Source organism: Geotrypetes seraphini, chromosome 14 (genome assembly GCF_902459505.1).
Source record: "Geotrypetes seraphini chromosome 14, aGeoSer1.1, whole genome shotgun sequence".
Lineage (NCBI taxonomy): Eukaryota > Metazoa > Chordata > Amphibia > Gymnophiona > Dermophiidae > Geotrypetes > Geotrypetes seraphini.
Window position 1 is genome coordinate 39,193,064 of NC_047097.1, and position 17,938 is coordinate 39,211,001.

General features: G+C 40.2%; 2 protein-coding genes across 4 annotated transcripts in view; both read left to right on the top strand.

Moving 5' to 3' along the window:
• The window catches only part of TRPM1 (transient receptor potential cation channel subfamily M member 1), a 182,933-nt gene extending 172,946 nt beyond the window's left edge, over positions 1-9,987 (top strand). The window contains exons 24-27 of one of the 2 annotated variants that reach the window (XM_033919524.1): positions 355-499; positions 1,049-1,251; positions 5,587-5,719; positions 7,991-9,987. In XM_033919524.1, the coding sequence (XP_033775415.1) occupies positions 355-499; positions 1,049-1,251; positions 5,587-5,719; positions 7,991-9,290 (1,781 nt within the window). In that variant the 3' untranslated portion in view covers positions 9,291-9,987. The remainder of the gene's footprint in view (positions 1-354; positions 500-1,048; positions 1,252-5,586; positions 5,720-7,990) is intronic. The other variant, XM_033919526.1, reaches the window with a different exon arrangement.
• A 7,460-nt stretch (positions 9,988-17,447) lies between these two features.
• Positions 17,448-17,938, top strand: part of MTMR10 (myotubularin related protein 10) — a 136,850-nt gene continuing 136,359 nt past the window's right edge. For both annotated transcript variants that reach the window (XM_033919527.1, XM_033919528.1), the window contains exon 1: positions 17,448-17,862. In XM_033919527.1, coding sequence (XP_033775418.1) covers positions 17,806-17,862 — 57 coding nt within the window. In that variant the 5' untranslated portion in view covers positions 17,448-17,805. The remainder of the gene's footprint in view (positions 17,863-17,938) is intronic.

Consider the following 17,938-nt stretch of genomic DNA (forward strand, 5'->3'; position numbering starts at 1 on the left):
TGCTTGGAAGAGCTTACAATACAACTTGGACAGACTTGACACATTGGGTTGGGGATGTATAACCCAAGGTGAGAGGAGTTAGGAGTTGAGAGCATTCTCAAAGAGGTGGGCTTTTAATTTGAACTTGAACACTCCATCGCTATAGAGCATGCTGTAGGAATTTGGGCAGTTTGTTCCGGGCATACGGCGCAGCAAAATGGAAGGGACAGAGTCTGGAGTTGGCAGAGGAAGAGAAGGGCATAGATGGGAGGGACTTATCAGCCAAGTGGAGACATATTAAATTTGTACAAGGTTAAAAACAAAAGTAGCCATTGCTTTGGACTGGCACCTGAACATCTCTTTCTTTCACTTTAGCTCCATGTGGGGAAAATCTATATGATGACGATGGTAAGCGCTTGCCTCCTTGCATTCCTGGGGCCTGGCTAACACCAGCCATTATGGCGTGTTACCTCTTGGTAGCAAATATCCTTCTAGTAAACCTGCTGATTGCTGTTTTCAAGTAAGTGTGTGATATTATGTCATGTACTTTTAACATGTTTTCATTGTCTTGACAACAGTCCTGCAGTATGCCCGACTGCTGGGATACATCTTTAAAAGTGTGGACAGTGTGCAGATCTTTCCCTGCACTCATTGTCTGTTACTACACAGACAATTTAAATATTTTGATCTACCCAGAGCAATTTTAAGAGCCATTTTTATATCAAGCTTTGCTCTGTGCATAAGGATTAGGCACTTGTAAAATTGCTCATCTGATATGCATCTTATACATATGTAAAGTTACCCAAACCAAGTGGAGGCATTCCCAGGGATGGGGTTAGAATTACATTTATACACTAATGCCCTGATTCTATATAAGGCACCTATCAGTATGAGCCTAGATCAGACTGCCCACCAATTTAGGCGCCTAACTGGCAATTTTTGAGGCTCCGGCCCAAAGTTAATCTGATGCTATCTTAATACAGTCTATAGTATTCTGAATATTTATCAATTACTCTATTTAATGCTTTATCATTTAGAAAAAGAAGTGTAATTTTGAACTTTCTTACAGCAATACTTTCTTTGAAGTGAAGTCAATTTCAAACCAAGTTTGGAAGTTCCAGCGATATCAGCTGATAATGACATTTCATGATAGACCTGTTCTACCTCCACCCATGATTATCTTCAGCCACCTCTATATCATTATAAAATCTATTTGTTGTCGCTTCAAGAAAAAACAGGAAGGGGAACAAGATGAACGAGATCGGGGACTGAGTACGTAAGGAATTCTTTATCATTTTTATCTACTGTATACAATTAATGCTTTCAGCTATTAAAATGCTAATCAGTCTAAGGAGTTATGCTAATTAATCAAAGGAAAAGCTTTATTCAAAATTGAAAGGTATTAATCATTCACAGCACTACTAACATAGCAAAAAGAATACTCAAGCAACTAGCAGAGCTGTATACTTGCGCAGTCTGGTTTTGTCTCAAATAGGGGTATGTACCAATTAGAGGAGTGCAGCCAAACAGTTTTCATGTCATGCCATTTCCAGGAATGTGAAATTTTTTCAGGGCAGGGGTGGGTGGGGATTCCTTATGTTGTCATGAGACCAGCCTGATACTGCCAGGCAGGAAAAATACTCATAACACCAGCTTTCAGTTGGCACTATTTTTCCATGCATGCAACTTTTAAGAATGTTCCTGCCATTCCCTTGGCCATGCCCTCTTTTGAGTTGTGTGTTGGGGAATTTAGGCACATGGGGAGATACCTGTGCAAATTCAAATGAATTGTTATCAATTGCAAATAATTGGCGCACAGATTAATTTGATTGTAGATCTTTGATCCGCATGCAAATTTCAGCACTTAAATCAAGATGTCATGGGGCTCATAATCAAAACAAAAAAAAGTCTAAAAAGTGGCCTAAATGGGTACTTGGATGATCAAAAAGCCTGATCGTCCAAGTACCCATAACCAAAGCTGGTTTTAGACGTATCTAAAACCAGCTTAGGCCTTTCCCCTGCCTCTAAACGCAAAGAGAGAAAAGAGGCGTTTTTAGAGGCGGGGAAAGGGCGGGAGGTAGGCCGACCTAGACATAGGCGTACAGCAGGTATAACCAAAAGTTTAGGAAGGTTGCCTAGTCGGCACTTATACGTTTTGACTTAGACCAAGTCAAAACAGGTATAAGTGCCGAAAAGGGGCTGCTGAGCTGATCGCAGCAGCTCAGCGGCCCCAGCAACCTGCCTACCCCCTACTGCAACAATCGCAGCAGGAGAGATGGCTCATCTCTCCTGTTGCGATCCACCCCTCTCCCCGATCGGATCGGGCAGGAGAGAGCCCAAGCCCTCCTGCCCCGCCAAAACCTCACCCGCCCAACACGATCGAGGCAGGAGGGAGCCCAAGCCCTCCTGCCCCAGCGAGACCCCCTACCCCCACCCCCCACTAAGATATGGGCAGGAGGGATCCCAGGCCTTTTGGACATTTTTTTTGAGAATGGACATTTTACCTGCTTCTACTTTCAACGTTTAAGGCCTTAGGCCAAAAGGGGACGTAGACAGGTTTTTTTTATTATGCCCCTCCATGTGTAGAATCTGTGAGATAACTAAAGTGCATTAGGCACTTAAAATGAGGTTAATATGTGAAAACGGGCTCATGTGCAAAAGCTGGTTACCAAAAAAATCTATGTAGATTGCACATTATTCAGAATGCTGCCGTTCAACTGAACTTTAATCTGAAAAAGTTTGATCATGACTCCCCTTTTCCCCATGAATTGCATTGGTTGCCAGACAAGGCTTGTGTGAAATTTAAATTTGGTTGTATTTGTTATAAAGTATTGTTTGGCCTTGCATCAAATTATCTTGTAGATTCGTTCACATTTGTAAATTCAAAGCACTCTCGACGCACGCATTCTGTATCTACTTTTCCTTTAATCAAAGGTTGTCAATCTAAAAAATATCACCGTGTTCTGTTGTTTCAAGCTGCAATATGGGATAAAAATTTGAATTTTTCTAATAGCGACCTCTTGCTCATATCAGCATTTTAGGAGAGAATTGAAAATGTATTAGTTTACAAGAGTTTTAGGAAATTAATGTAATGCAGGTTTTTAATTCTATTTTGTAAACCGCATAGAACTTAATGGTTTTGCAGTATAGAAATACATTTTTATGTTATGTTTTGTGTTAGTTTGCTAGTAATCGCATAGTAATCCAAGTGTTAATGAATTTCTGAGAATTCCTCTCTCAGGAGCATCGCTTGGGTGAGAAATTGGCTAAGTAGCTAATGCACAGCTTATGCCGAAGCACTTAGCACTTCCAAACTAGGAGGCACTAAGGGGTCCTTTTATTAAGGTGCGCTAGCCATTTTAGTGCGCACTAAATATTAGCACATGCTAAACGCTAATGCATCCATTATATTCTATTGACGCATTAGCGTTTAGCTAGCGTGCCTTAGTAAAAGGGCCTCTAAGTCTCTGATTCTAGAAATGGCATCTAACTTGTAGATGCTGTTGAGCGCAACCATCAATCACAGCTTCGCACCTAGGCAGTTTTGGGCGCCGGTAGGTGTTGAAACCTTAGACACCCTCCCATTTATTCCAGGGTTTCCTTGGCCTAAATCAGGGATCTCAAAGTCCCTCCTTGAGGGCCGCAATCCAGTCGGGTTTTCAGGATTTCCCCCAGTGACTATGCATTGAAAGCAGTGCATGCCCATAGATCTCATGCATATTCACTGGGGAAATCCTGAAAACCCGACTGGATTGCGGCCCTCGAGGAGGGACTTTGAGACCCCTGGCCTAAATGAACGCACTTGTGTTATGTGACCACTGGTGCCAAAGTGAAACCATGCCCTAAATCCTGCCCTAACCATGCCTACTTTCTGCTAGGCACCATGGAGTAGATGCTTACCTCAAAGTGGTAGGCACTTACCAGCTAAATTTTTTTTTTAAATGATGTTTTTCAATTAATGGCTCTGACTAAGTCAAATTGAATGTTAGGCTTCTAGATCAGCTAGGTGCACCATTCTAGGTACTTAACTCCAGGCTCTATTTATAGAATATGGGCCTAAACGCTCCCGTGTTAACTGTAAGCTAGTACCACACACACTAATGGGGCCATTAAGGCATAGAAACATAGACATGCACTGCCTCCTTGAGATGCAAATCTATCTCATGCATATTTATTGTGGAAATCCTGAAAACCTGACCTGGCTCCGGCTCTCGAGGACCGGAATTACCTACCCCTGGCCTACAGGATGCGTCTCTCAACATGAGAGGCATGTTCTGTAGGTCAGTGATTCCCAACCCTGTCCTGGAGGACCACCAGGCCAATCGGGTTTTCAGGATAGCCCTAATGAATATGCAAGGATCAGATTTGCATGCCTGCCACTTCCATTATATGCAAATCTCTCTCATGCATATTCATTGGGCTAGCCTAAAAACCCGATTGGTCTGGTGGTCCTCCAGTACAGGGTTGGGAACCACTGCTGTAGGTAATTAGCCGGGCTAGCACCTCTCCTCCTTCCCAGTGTCTCGTGGCATACTTCAAATTTCAGGAGGCACACAGTTTGAGATAGACTGCTATAAAAGAAAGTTAGTGCCCACTTTTCTTCTAGAACAGGCTTCCAGTTCTAGGTGCCCCTTTATAGAATTATCTCAGAGAGGGGTCCTTTTACTAAGGCATGCTAACCGATTTAGCACGCGCTAAATGCTAAGGCACCCATAGAATATAATGGGCACCTTAGAATTTAGCACGTGCTAATCTTTAGTGCGCGCTAAATTGATTAGCGTGTCTTAGTAAAAGGACCCCTTAGTGTGGTTCTCCAACAGTTGAAGTTCTTGAGTGCATGGCTTTCTGGATTCAAGGGTCTCCAAAATGTGAATCCCATGTATTTTATTTTTATTTAATTGGGGACTTGAGTTTTGTTGGAAGACTTCTTGTTTTCTGTTGTAAATTTTCTTTCAACTGATTTCTGGTAGGGAATAACTCTTGTTTATAATCTTGAATATGCAAATAAAAATAAAGTAAAAAAAAAAAATTTGTTTAACTTTCATTTTACTTTCTATATAAGAACTTCATTTCCTCTTTGGAGCTGAAGTAAAGTTTCAGTCCTAATGTGGAAGTAAATATATGCATTAATTTTTAGCACTTTTGCAGCATTTTAAGTAATTTCATATATAGTTCATTTGCATATTGTAAATTAGTTTACCCTCTTATTATCTGCTTAGCACAGATTTTTGCTGCACTAAAGCCTTTCCTGCATTGAAAGTTGTTTTAACACAGAGAAAAATCTGCATTAATGCTTTATTAAAATACTGTACTAAAACACAACATCGTTAAGGCTCCCTTTTATGAAGCCGTGTTAAGCTTTTTTATCGCCAGCCATGGTGTTATTAGCTCTGAAGCTCATAGGAATTCTATGAGCATCAGAGTTTTTACTGCCGCGAGCAGCGATAAAAAAGCCTAACACAGCTTCATAAAAGGGGATGGGATATTAATAGCATTGTTCGTTTTGGGGTTTTTTTTGGTTTTTTTTTTGAGAATGCAATAACTTAGGCTTAAATGGAAATCAATGCTAGATTTTCTACTAACTAAAAAAAATATATATTTTACCAGAATTATTTCTCAATGATGAAGAGCTGAAGAAACTGTATGAATTTGAAGAGCAATGTGTAGAGGAATATTTTCAAGAAAAAGAGGATGAACAACAGTCATCCAATGATGAACGAATTAGGGTTACATCTGAAAGGTAGAACATTCTGTAATTAAGGTCTCATGAAAAGGGATGGGGAACTCATTCTGAGACAAGGAAATGGAGTGAACTTATAGCAGTTATCACTTTCAACTGAACAGAACATAAAGATACCATGCATGTCTCTGTCCCCTCTCTCTCCTTTTTTTATAGCAGTGTCTCAAACTTTCTCGAGCCGGGCCACACTAAAGGTAGTGGCCATGACTCGAGGCACCCGGAAGTGCACAGACATCACCATGATGACATCTTGCACATGTGCAGAGGCCCTCCAGGCAGGCTCTGAAATGCCAGTAGGGTGTGCCAACAGAGAAGTCTAACAAATATCAACTGAGTACCCCAACCACAGACCTCCCAAGCTCCACCCTATACCCACCCAAACTCTTCCCCAGATCCCGCCCCCTTTACTAATTGTAATGCAGTTTTTTCCATTCATTTTTCATATACACACAATATACACAGCAGATATAAATTCTCAAACTGACACATTTCTATCACTATATTGAAAATAAAATCATTTTCCCTACCTTTGTTGTCTGTTGACTTTATTTTTCTGTGCTTTTAACTATATTTCCAAGGCCTTCTTATCCATTGACTGTTTTTCTCTCCTTCACTTTTTGCCTTGCATCCATCTTTGGCATTAACGTTCAATTTTTCTGCTTTCTTCTCAAAATCCACTTTTCCATGTCTTACCTTCACTTCCTCTCTCTCTCCTTGCTACTCAATATAAATAAGCACAAGGTTAAAAATGGTATAAAATTTTTATTGCACAGTCCAGGAAAGCAGCATGCAAGTGTAATATAAGGCAACTGCAGTTCGATGAGATGGATGACAGGTATGCAGAGTAAGGCACTCGTAGGTCCAAGTTGTTACTGTGGTAGAATTGGTAAGGTCTCAGAATCTGCTCCTGGTAGGAGAAGGCAGGCTGAAGAAAAAGGAAGATAGATTGAGACAAATTAAGAGTTGATTGGTGAGTTTTAGGATGTTTTTTACAAAGGTACGCTAAATCCACACATGCGCTAACTACTAACGCGTGCATAGGATAACATACACACGTTAATCTTTAGCACACGCTAACGGCACCTAAACTGTGCCGCCTCAGCGCGCGATAAAACTTAACGCATGCGTTAGTAGTTAGAGTATGCGTGGATTTAGCGCACTTTGGAAAAAACTCACCAGTTGACTGTTTTCTCAGAAAATCTTCTATAACTACACCCTTCTGAAGGAAAAAAAAAAGTGTGAAACATGTTAGTATTGTGAAAATGTAGATAATTCAACACAAGGGCAAAGGTTTCAGTACATCATTCTCACCTATTCTGTCTGTTTTAGTATTTGAGCTTTGTCCGGGTGCTAGCTGTTGTGCTGAACCCAGTTTGAGAAGACCTGCTCTGGCCTCTGGGAAACACAAGGGGAGTCATTAGATACTCTGGATGCCTAAAGCACGCCTAAAGTTAGCTGTAGTTTACAGAATCGGGGCCAATGTGTCTATTCTATATGAACACTTATGCCCTATTAATGTGGTTTACAGTCTTAACATATATAATTTAGACATTTTTCAACTGGAACCAATACAAAAATGTCCTCTGCATAATAGAGGCTTTCACCCCTCTTTAACCTAACAGAATCCAAAGAACTCATTTAAAAATTAAGCAGTAAAAGTGAAAGCAAAAAATCCTTAAGAGACTCCACAGGATGGCTGCCAGGTTTGAGAGGGTTCTCTATTTTTCAGAAAGCAATACCTTCTAATGATCAAAAACTCTTGAACTAGTCTAAAATCTATCCTAAATCCTTAAGAGACTCCACAGGATGGCTGCCAGGTTTGAGATGGTTCTCTATTTTTCAGAGAGCAATACTTTCAAATGATCAAAAGAATCTTGATCTAGTCTAAAATATATCCTGAAATTCTCAGTTAAATCAATTGTTCTAACAATAAAAATTGATATACAGTACTGAATTGAAGGTGGCTGAGGTGCTGAACTGCAAGAGCTCTTGTGTTTTAATAGTAGACACCAGTGTAAAAAGTAAAGCCTTGGTGCTATGCAGGCACTGAAACCCAAACTGGGAAGCGTGAAAGCTAGCTTACTTATCCAAGTATTGGGATAATTTCATCCTGACCAGATACTACTTGGCAAAGTTGCTGGCCAGTCCAAAGGAAGAAGTAGAAAATATGGGCACAAATCAAATCCGTCTATCATTAAAACACTCTTTCAGAGATTTTTTGGCATTTTTTCATGAATAAACCTACAACTTAATTTTTTTGTTTGTTTGCAGAGTTGAAAACATGTCTATGAGGCTAGAAGAAGTGAATGAAAGAGAACACTTCATGAAAGCTTCTCTTCAAACTGTAGACCTTCGCCTCTCTCAACTGGAAGAGCTATCAGGTCGAATGGTTACTGCACTGGAAAAGCTAGTAGGAATAGACAAATCAGAGCTGATACGTTCATACTCCAGAGCATCCTCAGAATGTGATGCAACTTATCTCCTGAGACAAAGCAGCATCAACAGCTCTGAAGGCTACAGTATATATAAGTATCATGTTGAAGGAGAGGAGGCAACATGCGATGAAAGCACAAGTTCCATGTCACCAGCGTTAGGAATGCGTAGAAAAGCCCATTCATTTGGTATGAAGGCAGAGAATACTGCTATAGAGCAGAAAATGCAACTAGTTCCAGAGTGCCAAGGAAGTCTCTGCTATGCCTCAAGCGCAAATATAGTTGTTCCACAAGATTATGGTAAAACCACTTTAGCCATTGTACCACATATGACAAGGCCTAGATCCTGTTTAGATACATATGATATTTCATTCTATGACAAGCATGAGAATTCAAACAATAACAACCTAAATTCTACAAAGCAAACTGATATCATTATTAATGGAAAGTCTGTTAGAACAGGGACAACATCAGACATCTCAAATAACCAACTAACAGTAGAAAGGACAAAGTTAGAAGCAACTACTTCTTATCCTTTGGAAAAGTCTAAGGCAATACAATATTACCCCGAACAATCCTTTAGCACTTGTCAGGCAAGTGTGACTCGGTCTAGAAGTTTTATATTTTCCCATGCTGGGAAGTTTATTGGTGGAGATAATAAATGGACTGCAGAATATAGTTCTATTATGAATCAAGTGTGTCCAACTACAGTGGAAAGATGGAGTAGTCAATGGAATGATAAAGCTCAAGAAACAATTTCTCATGGTCAAAGTCCAGAACTTCTTAGTGATGCATATGAAGCTGAAATGCAATTGGAACAGATGTCACGGTTGAGAAACACAGAAAATAGCAGTAGCTTTGGTAAAATAGGTATCAACTCTGCTTATCCTTCTACATTTCTCACTGGCAACCCCAGGACTGAAATTTTAATGAAGTCTGACTCACAAGGAACATGTGAATTTCCACATGCAAGATCTAAAAGTTTGCATAGCCACTCTCAAAAACCCAAGTCCATTGTAGATAAATTAGAGACGTCAAGATATGCTAAGAATGTAATGAGCATAGTGGTGGCATGTGGAAGTGCAACTGAGGAGCAAAAGGCAACCTGTGAAATTGTCTCTACAGAAACTGAGTCCTAGGATTAAAAACATCAGCCAGGTTGGACTGTGCATTGTTTTCTGTAAAATAAAAATTCAAAATTGCAAAACTAGGAAATGTACAATATTTTAGAAAAGTGTATAAAAAGAGGGAAGAAACCCCATGCAAAGAAACAAGTCCAAGAGCAAAGACACAAATGATAGGTTGAATGAATGAATGGTTGTTGGATTTATTTTCTCATTATATCAAATCTTCCATATAGTAAAGGTCTAAAGACTCGACACAGCACTTGAAAAATCAGAATGGTGCTAGAAATAGTTGACTTGTTGCACTGTTTAAACATTGGGCCTTAGAGATTTGTGATATTCTTTGGTTTCATTAGGCGATACATTCACTTTTTTCCCTAAATGACATATCTATAGAATCTTTTGACTTCCGACACAAGCAATGTTTTGCCGTAACACGGTGTGTCAAGTCTTTAAACCTGAACTATATGGAAAATTTGATATAATGAAGAAATAAATCTAATCATTTATTCAACCTATCATTTGTGACCTCGGTCTTTTTTTCCCCCAATATTTTGGAAACACCATATTCTCAAACAGGAATTTTAACTTTATCATGTAAAATTTCAACTGCCCTGCAGAAAAGTTCTAGAAGATTTATTTAGGGCTCTTTTACTAAGCTGTAGTAAGCACTGGTGCATGCTTACTGCAGTTTAAAAAGGCTTACTATATGATGCACTGAGGCATCCTGCAGTAAGTTCCAAATGTACATGTGCAAACCACAATTTTAAGCTTTTCTGGGAAGGAATATGTTTGGGTCTGAATAATAGGCATTTCTGTGCTAATCAGTTACTATATCTACATTGCTGCATAAAAACTGATTAGTGTGGGATTAACGTGCGAATCCTTACTGCCTACAAAACAGGTGGTGGTAAGTGCTCATATGCTAAATTTTGGTAATGGCCGTACACTAATGGCAACTTTAGTGAATGAACAAAAATAAAGGTTTCAACAGAACAAATATCAATATATACAAAACTATTGTTGAAAGGAAAATAAAACCACAGAATCAACGTTTACCAATAACTACTGCACACATAAAAGGGTGAAGATAAAAGCCTCAGAGTAATGTGGTAGCAATAAGAACATAAGAATAGCCTTGCTGGGTCAAACCAATGGTCCATCATGCCCAAGTAGCTCATCCTGAAGGTGGCCAATCCAGGTCACTAGTACCTGGCCAAAAAACCCAAGGAGTAGCAGCATCCTACCAATCCAGGGCAAGTAGTGGCTTCCCCCATGTCTTTCTCAATAACAGACTATGGACTTTTCCTCCAGGAAATTGTCCAAACACTTCTTAAAACCAGATACTCTATCCACTCTTACCACAACTTCTGTGATTATGGCAGCATTGCACTAATATTGCCAATCATGGGCATAAAAAAACCTCCAACCCATATACAACAATTTTGCAGTGTAGAGAGAACACTCAGAACTGTGGCTAAAGGTACACAATTGGTAAACTTATCTGCTGCGGTTCTGTAGATCTGGGCTTCAATTTCCTCAGCTTCATTCAAACGATAATCCACATTCTACATATTGCCCAAAGAACAGTCTGCCTCAGTGGGCAATATATAGAATGTGGATCATTTGAATGAAGCTGAAGAAATTGAAACATTAGGTTTTGAGCACCTTTACATCAGATGATAAAACAAACATTCCATCTTCAAATGAGTTAAGAGCTAGTTATTTCAGATCAAAACGGTAGAAACTCTGAGAACAGGCATTTTGTTAAAATCACAATCACTACTAATCAATGAAGATATAAAAGAGTCATTAATACCAGTGAACAGAGTTTTAGACTCTTTTCAGGAAGTCACATATAAAAGAGGCAGAAACATTGTTTAAAAAATATGTTGTCCTGTTGCATGTTAGATTCTTCTTCAAATCAATTACTTTGTGATTGCAAGCAGGTACAGTATATTTGGATGCATCAGGAGTTCATATTATACCAACTCCGATAGTTAAAAATCAAAATATGGGGATACAAGAAATAATGAATTATAGACCAGTGGCATCCATTGTATTATATACAAAAAATAATGGAAGGATGGGTTACAACTAAAGTGATAGATTATTTGGATCAGTTTAATCTATTACACCCAATTCAATCAGGATTTAGAGCTGGTTGAAACCCTTAGGTGCGCTCCATTTATGCCAAGGTTTTCTGGCCTAAATGAGTGTGCCTAAGTCAAACCACACCCAGAATCTGCCTCTAATCATGTCTACTTTGTGGTAGGCACCTTGAAGTAAACACCTACCAGCTAATTTTTTTTGTTTTTTTTTAAATTGTTTTTAATGGTACTTTCAATTAACGGCACCAGGTGGGTCCCTGTACAGGAACATCGACTTCAGATAACTCAAGCGTTTCACTACAGTCAAGGAGTGCACATCAAGACATAATTTGACCTTTGAGCGTAAGCTCCATGATGGCTAATAAAGTGCCGCATCGAATGCACCGCCACAGGACAGGCATCACGCAGTGATTTAAATATTAAACAAAGAGCCTTAAATTTGATGCTAGCACTGATGGGCAACCAATGTAGCTCTTTTAAGATAGGTGTAATGTGCTCAAACCATGACACGTGCGCAACAATGCATGCTGGCAAAATAACGAACCTTGGGTAAGATGTTTATGGTTTCCTCTAGAAAACTAAGACGGGCACGTAACTTGTTTATGTAACTGATTAGTCATCCATATATCTATCTACAGTGCAGTGGCGTTCTGAGCAAGCTGCATGACTGAGAACACATTGTGGTAGACCCAAATACAAAACATTACAATAATTAAAGATGGGATTCAACATTATCACAACAGTTGTTCTAAAATTGTCCTCAGACAGATAATCTCTTAGTCTGCCCCTTTAGTGATGCATACAGGGTAAGTCTCGGAGTGTGGGGAAAAGAAACACATGGGGTGAAGGGGATTGGGAGATTGTGATGAGAGTTGACTTGTCTGATCAGTGTGTGAAATATTTGTGCCGCTTTTACTAAGTATATAAACAAGATCTTTTAAGCCCAGTATCCAGTTTTTAACAGTGGCCAGTTCAGTAAAATAGATTTCATGTTGCTTATCCCTGTGCCAATCACACTGTCATATTTAAAACAGACTAGCTATAAATGGGTCTTTGGAAAACTTGTTCCAAGCTTTTTTTTGGCTTCTATTCTAATAAAACATGACAAAATATAAGAAAACAATGAGTCACAGCCCTGCTCCCATGATCTGAACATAAAAAATTCATTTTCTTTCCAAAAGATACAACTGAAACTATTTGGAAAAAACAGAAGGTGGATAAATTTACTCCTGCTCTGGGCTGGAATAAAAGATATTTCAGGTAAGAGTCTCTACAAATTGAAAACATTTATCTGAAAAGAATAGGAGAGCTCTATCTTTTTGTTCCAAATATATATATATATATATATATATATATATATATATTCAAGAGTTCAGACCCTTGCAAATACCTTCTACAGATATTAAAACCAGTCCAAATAGAAGTTAAATATTCCCCTTCTGAGCCATCTTCAACTTCAGGATTATAATTGTACACTGAAATTCTTCCAGACAAGTTCTGGGAAAAAGCTACACCTCAAGCTCAGTACCACATGCAATCAAATCTAATTAAAGAACACAATGAAACTGTAAACAATGAGCATATTCTGTGATGGTAACAAAATATATCAATTTCTAGATGAGCATAAGCAAACAAGTGCAGCACAAAATGTGGTACTTTATCTTCCAACTTCCTATGGGACACTTCACCAACTAGTACTAAAAACATGCTATGTTATGTGCAGTCTTACATCCTGCCAAATCCTCATTAATTAGAATTCGGGGCACATTACAAGCAGCATATTGCTACATAGAATTCTGAATAGAGTTAAACATGTTGCAAAGAATTATATATGCTATAAAAACCCCTTTTACAAAACCATAGCACAGTTTTTAGCACCAGCCATGGCAGTAACAGCTCCGACACACATAAATTCCTATGAGCGACAGAGCTGTTACTGCCGCAGCTGGCACTAAAATCCAAAATAAGGTTTTGTAAAAAAAAGGGGGGGGGGGAAGCAGAAAGTTATCAAATTGTTAGCAAAGATAGCAGCTGACCATTAAATTATCTTTATTTCGGGTGACTTGTATTATTTGTCTTAATCTCTTTGGACCCCTGGTAGGGATTTGAATCGATTCAAAACAAAACAAAAAATCGGCCTCCCGATTCACTGTCTGACCCTCCCCCCTTGCCCCCTAAAGCAGGATCGGCTGCGCTGCCGCTCCTGCTTTAGAGGACGAGGGGGGGTGGGTCAGTCAGGAAGTGCTGCAGTGTCCGGCTTCCCCCCTGGCCTCCCGCACCTCCCTTTACCTGATTGCAGCAGAGAGCAGCCTGCAGAAAGGATCGCGGGTACTTTAGCGATCCTTGCAGGTTGCCATAGGCCTCCAGAGCTGTCGTCTCTCTGCCACGATCCTGCCTCTGATGTCAGAGGAGGGGCGGGACCATGGCAGAAGGACAACAGCTCCTGAGGCCTATGGCAAAATGCAAGGATTGCTAAAGTACCCGCGATCCTTACTGCAGGCTGCCCTCTGCTGCAATCAGGTAAAGGGAGGCCAGAGGGGAACACCCAGGACTTCCGGGGGGGAGGAACAGTCCTTCGGGGGAGGGAACATTCCTTCAGGGGGAGTTAGGTCTTTGGGGGGACAGGGCTTCAGGGGGGGGACAGACCTTCAGGGGAGGGGGTTCTGGTGTAGAAGTACATGAAGGGAGGGAAGGGAGGGTTCAAAGATATGTGCATATATGCTGGACTTTGGGGGGAAGAAATAATGGGTCTAAAAACAGAGGAGTGGGAGAGAGATGGCGGATAATGGGATTTAGGGAGAGAAGGAACAGAAAGGGAGAAAAGTTGGACACAAGGGATGGTGTGGAGGGGGGGATAGAGATACTGGATAGGAATGTAGTTGGGAACAGAAAGGGAGAGATGGTAGACCCTGGGGTAGTGGGGAAGGAGGGAGAGATGCTGGATGAAAAGATAGTTGAGAAAAGGTGGACCTGTGGATGGAGATGAAAAAAAGGAAAGATGCCAGACTTCCAAGGGAGGGAAGGGAAACGAAAGGGGAGGACAGAGATAGAAGATTGATGGTTAGCATGGAGAAAGAAGAAAAGAAGGAGACCCTGGCAAGCAAGTTATCAGAAGACAACCAGAGCCTGAGACCAACAAGATTTGAATATTGACCAGACAACAAAAGGTAGAAAAAATAATTTTATTTTCTGTTTTGTGATTTGTCAGATTTGAAAAGTGTATCCTGCCAGAGCATTTGTTAGACCGCAAACGTGAGCTAGGATTTAACAGAGAGAGGAAAAGTCTTTTTTATTTGTTTATTTTATTTACACCACAGCGCCAGTGTGGTTAGGAGAGGGCAAAGTGGGTGAAGATGCTATAAAATAAACTCACCAGGATGTTTTATAAAAACACCCAACTGGACAGGAAAATTGAATCGAATTGAAAAATCAATTCAATAGGCTGAATCAAATCAAATTTTTTTCCCCTGAATCAGGTAGCACTAGTGGGAAGCACTTGTGAAGAGGGTGAACTTATAAACACCCAAGAATATGGAACCCTCTATAGATTACTGTCTCTCATTGCTCATCTGAAAACTGCTAGGTGCCCATGCACTAGAAAATAAAGGTCTCCAGCTTCTCTATCCTGCACGCCCTCCACACTAAGGCATTATCCTGATCTGAAAAGGAGAAGAGGCAGTTGATTCCCCCTGGCAGTTACCAGTGATATTGGTGGAATGGAACAGCATTTTAGAAAGGATGTCCAATTAGAATAAGGATGTCCAGATGCTGCTAGTATTTTAGAACAGGATCTGCTCATGTACAGTCATTCTAAAATACAGTACATGAGAAATGTGCATCCATGTGCTGGTTATGAGCATCATAAACATTCATTTTACAAACTAAAACATCCAAATTATGAACAGGGCAAAATAAAGGAATGAATGTCATTGTGGCAGCATAGGAATGTCCATATTATAAAATGGCCACATAAACATTTATGCTCTAATGGTTAGAGCAGTGGACTGAGAATGCAGGAATACCAGTTCAAATCCCATTGCAGATTTTTTATTTTTTTTTGGGGGGGAGGCCTCCAGGGACAGAAAAATACCTATTGTAACTGAATGTACACCACTTCAATAGCCTGTGGTCAAAAGCACTGTTATACCTTAGTTTGACTACTGCAATGTTTTACTGATAGGAGTTCCCAAAAAATACTGCAATCGGCACAAAACACTGTGGCCAGGATGGTTCATAATATCCCGAAGCGTTGAATTCACAATATCCCAATAATATATTATAATATCGTTCTTAATATCCCAAGATGTTGAATCTCATGAACATATCACACCAATACTGATGTCCTTACACTGGCTGCTAATAGAGTATTGTATCTGATATAAAATCATGATACTGGTTTTCAAAGCACTGAAAGGTATATTATTTCTGATACTGGCATCACACTATATATCCATCAACGTACTTGACCACTACAGTTCTCAAAGACTAACCTCCTTAACATACCGCCCACTCAATAAATCCACCTTGAAGAGCACAGGAATGCTCTCTTTTACATCAAGGAGCCTCAGTGGTAGAACCAGCTCCCAAAACAAATTAGATTGATAACTGACTTCTCACTAAAAACACAGCTGTTTAAAGATACCTCTCTCATCTCCTAATCTATGATGGACTATCACTAAGCAAATATGAATGGACAGGCTAAAGAGCTAGAACCTCACGCCTTAAAGTTGATGTCACTTTGTCTAAATGCACCTTGTCTTGCCTCTATCATTATTGTATAGCTATAAATCTCACCCCATCCTGTATTTGTTACACCTGAATATTATGTTGTGTCACAAATTATGTATGTACAGCTGTAATCCGCCTAGAAACCAACTTGATAGTACAAAATAGAAATCTTTTAAACAAATAATCACTCCAGAGGAGAGCTACTGAATTTGGATGTGCTGGGTTTCATTTTTTTGAATGCAACATCCTTTTCTCTTCTGAAATCATAACAATACATCCATGTTTTGTCCTGTCCCTAATCCCACTTAACACATCCAGATCACATCCCCTTGCCATCAGAATTGGGACATCCATGGATAACATTTGTTTGAGCTCTTTTGCAGCATATTAAATTTATTTAATAAAGAGGATATTAACCATTCTCGGCAATAAATAGAGATAAAACAAAATAACACAAATAAAATACCATTTTTATTGAACTAGAAATACATTTGTATTAGGTTTCAAAGGCAATGCCTTCTTCAGATCAGAAATAAGCAAATGATGATATATCAGAATATATATGTAAAAAACATAAAAACATTCCAATGACAATCTCATGGGGAAATGTAGTGGTGGCTGGGAGTGAGAAAACGGAGAGATATAGGCAGGTGACCAGAGAAGGACAAAGCAGCATATAATGTGATTTTTTTAAAAATCCAGATCTTATGGCTGGTGGGTGTCAACATATTTTATCATATTAACTTCCAAGGTTTTACGTTCTTGAACTGTTTTTAGTATTCTCACCATAGTCATTAACGCAATAGTAAACAAGTAATACAACAGAAAACAAGAATGCACTGACTGGATCTAGCTCTCAGATTCATCCATGCCTTTCAGATCAGCAAAATGCAATAGGTATTTCAAGTCACCTTAGCTTAGCTTCACAGTCCTGAGGCACAACTACACAAGTACCATAAATGCACTATAAATATATTTAGTCAGAGCTACCTTAAACTCCAGTGAGGAGATGGGATTTGGGAAGTGGAGAAGACGTACAGCGCAGGGACGGTAAGCTGAAGTCTCAGAACTTGAATTCATGTTCTGTACTTGACTAAAGTATCACAAAAATAAAAAGGCAGAGGCTTTCTGAAACAATATTTTTTTCAATCACACTGCTATGATCAAGCTTACACCAGGACTTAGGACGGGTGGGCTCATTGCCTCTCCGCCAGGGCAACAACTACAGCGTTGTGATTCAGGCGGCGGTAGCAGCTCACCAGACCGAGGCGCATGCGCAATTATAGTCACACGGAGGAACGCGAAGCACTGGTTGGTTCGCGGGCTATGACGTTTCAGTGATGGTGCGCATGGGCAGAGGAGCGCGGCACTCGCCCCACGTTCCCCTTTGCCCGGTTGGAGCGAGAGGGGTCTGCGGAAGCAAAGGGAGAAAGGAGAGGAGCCGTGCAGCTTGTCGTTAGTGGTGGCGAAGTGGAGAAGTCCGGCAGAGATTCGTGCTGGAGCGCAAGGGTCGGCGCGGCGCTGCCTCTGCCCCCTAGCAGTTTGGGACTGCGTTGCGGAGAGTGGTGGAAAAGTTGGTCGGCCAGGGCCCGGGTGGCTCACTCCCCCTCCTACGCCTATGTATCCAGGTCGGGCACTCGTCAGCGCAGTGCTTTTTGGGGATTCTCGTGCTGGTGCTAGTGGGAGCGACAATGTCTTCTCTGAAACCGCTGAGACCCACGTTTAAATCGTATCTTCTTCCTCCTCAGGTACAAAGTACTTGTTGATTTCAGATCAGATGGATCGTTTTAGTTTTATGAGTTCCAGTTTTTTTTTGTTTGCTGT